This window comes from Saccostrea cucullata, unplaced genomic scaffold, assembly GCF_032062105.1.
Source record: "Saccostrea cucullata isolate Sc308-1 unplaced genomic scaffold, CSIRO_AGI_Scuc_v1 ctg116, whole genome shotgun sequence".
Taxonomy (NCBI): Eukaryota; Metazoa; Mollusca; class Bivalvia; order Ostreida; family Ostreidae; genus Saccostrea; species Saccostrea cuccullata.
Genome location: NW_026931870.1, coordinates 42,062 through 50,743, shown reverse-complemented (window position 1 = coordinate 50,743; position 8,682 = coordinate 42,062). Strand labels below are relative to the sequence as shown.

The 8,682-nt window shown below is 33.1% G+C and overlaps 1 protein-coding gene across 1 annotated transcript; it reads left to right on the top strand.

The window, feature by feature from the left end:
* Positions 1-564: 564 nt before the first annotated feature.
* Positions 565-6,921, top strand: LOC134233789 (phospholipase A and acyltransferase 3-like). Its single transcript, XM_062715792.1, has 4 exons — positions 565-874; positions 5,597-5,783; positions 6,364-6,493; positions 6,599-6,921. Exons 1-4 carry the CDS (start codon positions 763-765, stop codon positions 6,716-6,718), a joined length of 549 nt encoding a protein of 182 aa, XP_062571776.1. The 5' UTR covers positions 565-762; the 3' UTR covers positions 6,719-6,921.
* Positions 6,922-8,682: the final 1,761 nt, after the last annotated feature.

Below are 8,682 nucleotides of genomic sequence, written 5' to 3'. Positions count from 1 at the left end.
AAGAATTTAATTGTGAAACCAAATGTTTGTAGCTTTTTGAATAAATAAATGACTAAGTAAATAAAAAATATAAATAATAATTCAAGCATTCTGTAGCCTTAGACTGTGTTGAATGATTAATTTATTTCCAACAGGGATTGATTAAATTTTTTTAAAAAATCATAATTTTCGCACCGTAATATGAATCATTTCAACATTTCTTTTAAAAATACTCAAGCTTGCTTTTTTCCCCCACGTTTCTTGAAACTTCAACCACAGATAAGAAATTCAAAGATATTTCGTTTACAGCCTCAATTTATTTTTTTAAAAGATCTAGCGGACTCCTTATTATGTATATTATTACTTATATGATATATATATATAATGTTATTCAAGATAAATAAAATCTCTCGTAGAAATTTTGGTGTCATAAAACACAGGCACCTGACGTTACTTATTTTTCTTTTAATAAAAAAAATATACTCCCTGACAAATTTTTTTATTAAAAGTAAAATTATGAGGCATTAAGCAGTTTAAGAGTTATCTACCTTTCACCTGTCAAATGTTTCTATAAATAGAAAATTACGTATATTTATGTCGTCGGAATAACTGTGTACTGTGTAATCTACCTGGGTGATAAATCTGTAGTACTCTCAGTACTTACTGGACTGATTGAAATACGATACAATTTTATCATTCACTATTTAAACTGAGGAAGCTGTACGCTCATCTTCTCGTATTCAGTTCAGCGGGATTCCCAAACTGGCCTGAACAAATGTCAACATGACAGCTAAACCCCACGAATCTCACAACAGAAGCGTTCTCCACAGAGCAAAGGAGGGGGATTTACTGGAGTTTCCCCGGGGGTGGTACTCCCACTGGGCTGTTTATGTAGGTAAGGTTGTATTTAATTAAAAACAAAATACATGATGTCATCGATATTGTTTTTTTTATGTTTTGTGATTGACGTATCGATCTTTCAACAATGTTCAACAGCCTGTTCAAAAGTTTAGCTGTTCAAAATCCGAGATTCCTCTGACTCTAATCCCTGCTTCTATACTGTAATCTGTGCAGGGGAGAAGCACGTCACAATATAAAAGCAGGGGAAACAGTCAGAGAATCTCGGATTAAGCTGTTCAATTAATGTCTTGTGCATTTGTACCAATATTATAATTTGCAGGATGTATTTAGTTGATTTATATGTTAAATACAACAGGATAGACACTTTAAATGGGAACCGGAGTCGGTTATCTTATCTTGTATCGGTAGGGGGCGCCACAGGAAAATGCGGTCCATTACAAAAGTGATAAAACCTGTGAAGATGGATAATCAGCATCCATTCTCGAATACGATATCGGAAAGCACACACGTTTCAGTTACAATCCTTAATTTACTATGGCATCTAATTGTGGTGATATGACTATACCTGAACTTAAGAACGAGTTAGAAAAGTTTGGAGCAAAGAAATCAGGAAGGAAGTGGGAACTTGTGGAGAGGTAAATAAACATACGATGTTTTCATGCAAATCCAAGTAAACATTATTAATAACACAGTAAATAATTATCAATGGTGTGTAAAAGATTAACATTAAGTCAAATTGACAGTAAATATCAGAATTACCTCGTTTAAGAAACTAATTCTTAAATAATCTGCAACTTTAGCGTGTTAGATTTTTAACTTGAATTTCCTCGGTAATTCTAACATCGATCTCATATTGCTTGGTGCTTGCAGTAAAATAAGAATACTTCTCTACATTTTTATTATGAAGCAGTATTATTATTTCCTGATTGTTGCAGCTATGTTTCACTCAAAATATACATGAAAAAGAATTAAATATGCTTATTTTATTGCAGACTTGAAGCCTACAGAAGAAATGCACATTGTGCTAAGACCGATGTTTATGGACCTGAATTTATGATGATGACGCCAGATCCACAACTCTACAAGGACCTTCATGGTGACAAGACCTTTCCAGGTTGCACAGAGGCAGAAATTTCCACTTTCTTGTCGAAGTTTAATAAGACAACTGATAAGAAAGGAAGGGATATGTACAACGATGGGTTTATCCAGTATGTGAGGGTGACATTTCATGATTCAAATTGGTTCGTTAGAAGTAGTGTAAAAGCTTCAATGATGAAGTCTGTGAAATGTTGTTGACATTATGATAGGAAAAGACAGAAGTGTTATAGAGTCTCAATGTGAATGTGCGGCAGGCATGGGACCCGATGCACATTGCAAGCATGTCTGTGCTGTACTTTTTTCATGTGCAGATTTTGTTAAGCATGGGACATACAAAACAGAACTCACCTGCACACAGAGGTTACAAACTTTTCATCGTGCTAAGCCCCATAAAGGAAGCCCTATGAAAGCAAGACAGTTGGACATGCCAGGCTGTGACGAAGTATGCAATAATGACTATGACCCTCGTCCAGTTGAATTTAGAGGCAATCCGGGATACCAGTCTTACTTTAGAAATGTGTGCTTGAATTACCCAGGTATTAGTAAGACTCCAATTTTTCAGCTGTATGAGCCTGTAAACATGAAAGCTTACAACCTGGACCATGACTATCTAAAAGACACGTTTAGTGAAAATCATTTGAAACTTTTAAATGTATCAGAAATTTCAGAGGAGAATGCACGTCAAGTTATGATAAAAACAGCTACACAAGCAGCCAACGACCTTTGGTTTGAGGAACGTTGCAAACGTCTTCATTCTTCGGTATTCGGGAGAATATGTAAAGCAACTGATCGAACTGATAAGGTGAAACTTGCTGACTTTTTAACAACAAAGGCACAAAAAATTAATGCTAAACCTATTCTTCATGGAAGAAAATACGAAAAAGAAGCTGTGAAGAAGTACCAGGAAATTTCGGGACGCACAGTTTACAATAGTGGAATTTGTGTCAGTCTGGACTCCCCTCATTTAGCAGCAACCCCAGATGGTATTATTGACGATGACACCTTGATTGAAGTTAAGTGTCCATATGTGGCAAGAAACAGTTTTATTTCCTCAAAAACAGTTCCTTATATCAAGCAGTCTGGAAGTAAATTTTATTTGAATAAAACCCATGACTATTACTATCAGGTCCAAGGACAACTTTACTGTGCAGAGAAAAATGAGTGTATATTTGTTGTGTATACTTTCAATGACTTTTTGTTCTTTGCAATAGAAAGGGATGATAAATTTATTGATGAGATGAAGAAAAAATTGAATGAATTCTATGAAGATTTTTTTAAGTCTGCTCTATTGGAAAAAACTTTTTTCAAGACATATGATGGAAAATGTAGTTGCAATAAAGAAAAATGAAATAAAGACTTTTTTCCCTTATTATGTCATTTTTAATACCAAGTTATGCATAAGATGGCACTATGCAATTCTTAAAATTACACAACATGAAACAAACATAGATTATTTCTGAAGAAAGTTTTGTTTCAGAACTATTCATAGGCTCAGTCAGAATTTTGAATGTTTTTGCAAGTCCAATGATCCTCTCAATGTGCACACGTTTGCTGGATATTTTTCGGTCCTCAATCACAGTAGCACATGACATTCTGTTTTTCTTTTTGAAAAATGTTGGTGTATTTATTTGAATGTTCCTGTGTACAAACATATCCTGCACATTGAAACCTTTGTCCGCCATTATTGAATCTCCAGAATTGCACATTTCTAACAGCCTACTTCTTTCAACTATTTGACGGTCACTTGTGGATCCCCCATAAGCTGTAGAAATATAAGATGTTAATCCACCTGGTGTCGCTCCTACAAGAACTTTTACCGTGTTACGGTTTTTATAGGTAGAATACGTTGCTTGCTGTGGCTTTGGTAACTTTGGTCTTTTAATTGGACACTCTGTGCCATCTATTATCACTCTAGTTTTTGGAAATTTTGTTTTAAAATCTGATGGACAGTAATATTTTACAAGATACTTTGTAGGCCAATTGTCGATTTCCTGCCATTGCTTACTCATGAATAAAATCCATGTAAAAAATATATTTGATACAGTCTTTTCGGAAACTCCAAATAATCTTGAAAGTTCAAAATTGGTCGTATGGCGCCGTAACTTGCAGAGGACTAAGAAAAATTGGTCAGGAACACTTATGTTTGAAACCTTATGATAAATATAATTCAAACAGTGAGCTGCGGGTCCTAAGGTTCTTAAAACAAAATAAAATTTAGTTAGAGTTTCCAATCCAGTATAGAAATTTACTCCGGCATCATCATTTGTAAAGTTTTCAATACTCATTGGGGGATACCGAGGAGTTTGTGTCTGTACATCAAAAAATTTAACGTCAGATTTCTGAACAGTGACTTGAATTTCTTCAGCCAAAATTTGGGTAGAGTTAGATACAATTTCCTCGGATACTTGCAGATCATCAGCTGATGTATAGATGAATTCATCTATGGAAGACGAAGCAGAAAATTCTTCTGCTAGTTTTCGTTTGATGCCTCTGGACTTGGCTCTGTCGGCTCGTTCATGTGAATGTGGACTTGGCTCTACCCAGGGAAAAATGCTTGGCACTGCAGTTTTCTTCAATCTTTTACTTAAAGGAGTAGTTCCTAAGAATTAAATTATTTAATATATCAATACTTGTTCATAGTACTAGATTATTTATTAAATAATTAATTTATAATTTGAACTAACTTTTTAAAGCAAATAAAACAAATATAAATTTACTAAAATATTTTTATTATTACAAGTATTATTGTTATAAAATTGATGTTACAAAACATGCCCATGTGTTTATTAATTCAACTAAACAGGTCAAATTTGTTTTTAAGCAGGGTGCTAATTAGACATCAATGTCAAAACACAGTATCTTGTACTGGTAGATATGCATAAATTATCAGGCAACAGCATGTGTTCTTTTAGACATGCCTTGTGTTTATATTGTTAAAAGATAATGCGTTTGTAATAAATGACCAGTAATTGAAGTTGTCAGTGGGGAGTCTGCATGTGGCAGTGTCTGTAACGTTATCAGATTACTTCGTATGAGAGGTAAACAAGGGATTCGATATTTTAGTGCATTTCATCTAAGCAAATAAGGCATAAACATTGCTCAGAATAAAATCTATTAACATTACTTTGCACATGCTTATCAAAGATTTCAAAATAAATAAATAAATATTGTTACCATGCTGGGTTTCAGTCAAATAGTCGTCTGATTTAAAATGTGCTCTGCAAACAACAGCATGAGTTGACGGAGTCCAGCTTTGAAAACGAGTTTCACCACGTTTTATTGCGTGTATCCATGCTTTTCTTCTTAACGGATCTGTTGGAAATATATGGCCACCCCGATTACTACAATTCGGCACACAACAACAAGTTTCAGGCATGTTTTACGAGCATGTGTTTGACAGCAGATTGTTTACGTTTTTCTTCGATCGGTAACTACTGATAAGGCGCGAGGGTGTTCCGATACAGGACCGTGTTTGCCTGTGGCGCCCTCTAAAGAAAAGATAATCGGAGCAGGTTCCTAAAAAGCACACTATATATATCCATTGCGATTTCATGGATACTGATAAGGATAAAAGATCAAAGTGGAGTATAGACAATAAAAAATAATTTATTAAGCATAGATAATTTTTAAAATTATGCTCACCTGTTGATTTTGACAGGAAATGAGGAGGTGGTGCATTTAGCCGGGGATGAAAATGACGGTATAAATGGTAACATAAAAACACACCATGTATTTACCATCTGTGGGAAAACCTTCAACAAGGCTATAGTTAAACGAGAGAACTTCTGGGAGGTCGTTCTGGACTCCAAGGCCGAAATCAACAACAACAAAGACAGAAAATGCAGGTAAAACAGTAATTATAAACAACAACAAAGACAGAAAATGCAGGTAAAACAGTAAATATAAACAACAACAAAGACAGAAAATGCAGGTAAAACAGTAAATAGAGTACTAAGTGGATATAATTGCCGTCAAAAAACACTATAATGGTTTTCCAGTGGCAGATATAAAATGTAAACTTAACAAAGATTTTTTTTTTATTATAAAACAAAATTATAAACAAACAACAAAGTCTTTTTATTTGTGGAAGAAATAAAAATTGCTAAATTTCCTTTTAATAACTTTGTAAGATGCAGACTGGCAACATGGAAAGTTGTAGCCATTTATTGAAGCAAAACTGCATATGCACAAGAACACCCTTTACAAAAAAAATATCTTAACATAAAGTAAACATTAACTTAAAGTTAACATTTCTGTTTGACTTTGGTCATTTGTTGGAAATTTAACTTTTTTTAAAAATAAGTAGTGAAATCTGGCTTTTCCAACTGCATCTGCTTAGACATACCGGTATGACATCGTATTCATATCAATTTTCCAAAAATTCTATTTTTTATATGACCATTTTCTTTTTTAAAAAACACGCAGTCCACGTCAAGCACATGAAATAGTTGAAGAAGCCTTGATGAAGATAGGAAAGATTGGCTACAATGTACTGTGGAATAACTGTGAACATTTTGCTGCCTACTGCAGATATGGGGTGAACTGGTCAGAGCAGGTGCGTGTTTATAAATGAATTCATAAAGTATACTTGTACTTGTAGTTAGTCATGAGATATAGTAACTAACTACAGGTTATCAATTGAAATGTGTTCTATTTATAGGCTAACACGGCCTTGACCTGGATGATGGTGGGGGGAGCCATGGTGATGGTGGGAGGATTAGTTAAGGAATGGTTCAGTGGCAAGGAAGACAAAAAGGAAAAGAAAGCAGAAACTTCCTGAATACTTCACAGTTCCAGAAATGTTGTGGACATTATATATTTCACTCCTTAGTAATTTATTTTTTTGGAATATTTGTTAATTAATGTTTATGTATTTAAACTTTGATTTTATTAATTGTGATACCGTTAATTTTACTAGGAATTAATTACATGTTTTGAATGTATATTTTTCTTTGGTTTTGGCTGAAGTGCAATACTAATGATTACTTTTTTTATTCTTATCATATGTTTCAAGCAGTAAAATGACTTGCATGATATCGCAATCAAATATTGCCAAAGAAAAAAAATCATATTTGTTTCCTTTATTTTTTAATAGATAAATCAAAATCGTCTTCATCTAATATTTTAGAAATGATCTGTTATGAATCTTCCTTTCATGGGGTTATAGAATTTCAATTTGAATGGAATTTGTCTTCTGTGAATGATCTGATATCATGACCTGATCTTTTCATATAATAAAATGTCTCATAAACAATGAATTCCATAAACAATGAATTCCATTTCTAGAGTTGATTAAGAGTAACTTGTTAACTTTTTAAAGTTATTAGATTAATAACATTTTCTACACATTTTTCAGATTATTTATGTATTTAAAAGATATTTCTATGATTGAAACAGAAATTAATTAATATCTGTAGTAAAATATTTGTATATTTCATTTGACAAAGATTTCTGAATCCTAATTTTTTTTATTTGTGCTATTGATGTATATATTTTTGTTTATTTTTTAATTCTCTATGTAAATAGTTATTTTTCTATCGTTATTCATTTCAAATTTTACTATAATCTTTGATTTATAATCTTTCATTTTGTCTTTCTACCATGTCTTTCTGGTATAAATTTTGGATTTGTGTTTCATGTTCCTAATGATTTTAATGTTTTGAATATTAATTTATAGTTGCAAAATAAATGGGATTTAATCTCTCTTCTTAGCATGAAATTTCTCATAAGTGGTAGTAAAAACTGCTTTCAACAAGTTTTTAGAAGAAGCCAAAGCCTCTTATAATATATATAAATTCTTGATTCCATCGGTATATCAAAATTGAGTAAAGAATTTTTGAATAGTGAAGTATATCATTCCTTTTTATAGTACTTTGTAGCATACGAGAAATATAAGGATGGCATTATAAAGGACACACATCTCCTTATCACTACAATGTAAATTATGCAGGCAAATATATTATTGTCATGAAATATATGGAGATAACGAACAGTAATTGAGCTCAAAAGTCTATAATTCAATATAAAATTAAGGAGCAGAGCAAACACGGACTTTTAAAACATCAGAGGTGGGATCAGGTGCTATGGACGAGCATCCCCTGCCGACAGGTCACACCCGCCGTGTGATCCTTGTAACTTATCATGATGGGGAAATAGCGGGAAAATCCGTCGTCAATTTAATGTATAAATAATGGCCTAACAACATCAGTCAGCATGTGACTCCATGATAAATTGTATTTGCTGATAAGGTCATTGTATCCACCATAGAACTTACGATATGCATGATGACGTTAAAAGAGACTGCTGGTGTTCTTGTTTCATCAACTTCTTTATAAATAATTTATATTACCTCGTTTTGAATATTGTACATGCGCAGACGTTGTACATACGTAGAGCATGCTCTTGCGTATCGAATCAACTGAGATATATAAACTCCGTATGCAGATGATGAAGATACAGAGTGTATATCGCTGCATAAGTAAGTGAAGTTGACGATTGAAAAGTTAAAGTCAATATGTTTATCATAGAGCTTGGTTGTTAGATTACCATTAACGGTTTTTTTTTTCAAGTAAAATATCCAAATCTAAAACAGGTATGTCAGACTCTGTTGTATCTTTTATCTCAAGCTCACCCGGATAATCGTATCGACGTAAGAATGGAAATTACCATTGTTAATTGACAATATGTCGACGATATATCTAAATGTCGAGTTGAAGACGACAGCAAGCGTTTTCTTCTAATCAC

Bases quoted from the DNA above. Each gene is read 5' to 3' on its own strand.
- LOC134233789 (XM_062715792.1), top strand. From the start codon at position 763: ATGACAGCTAAACCCCACGAATCTCACAACAGAAGCGTTCTCCACAGA. The intron at 875-5,596 runs GTAAGGTTGTAT...TGATTTTGACAG, and splicing joins CCACTGGGCTGTTTATGTAG to GAAATGAGGAGGTGGTGCAT. The intron at 5,784-6,363 runs GTAAAACAGTAA...AAAAACACGCAG, and splicing joins AACAAAGACAGAAAATGCAG to TCCACGTCAAGCACATGAAA.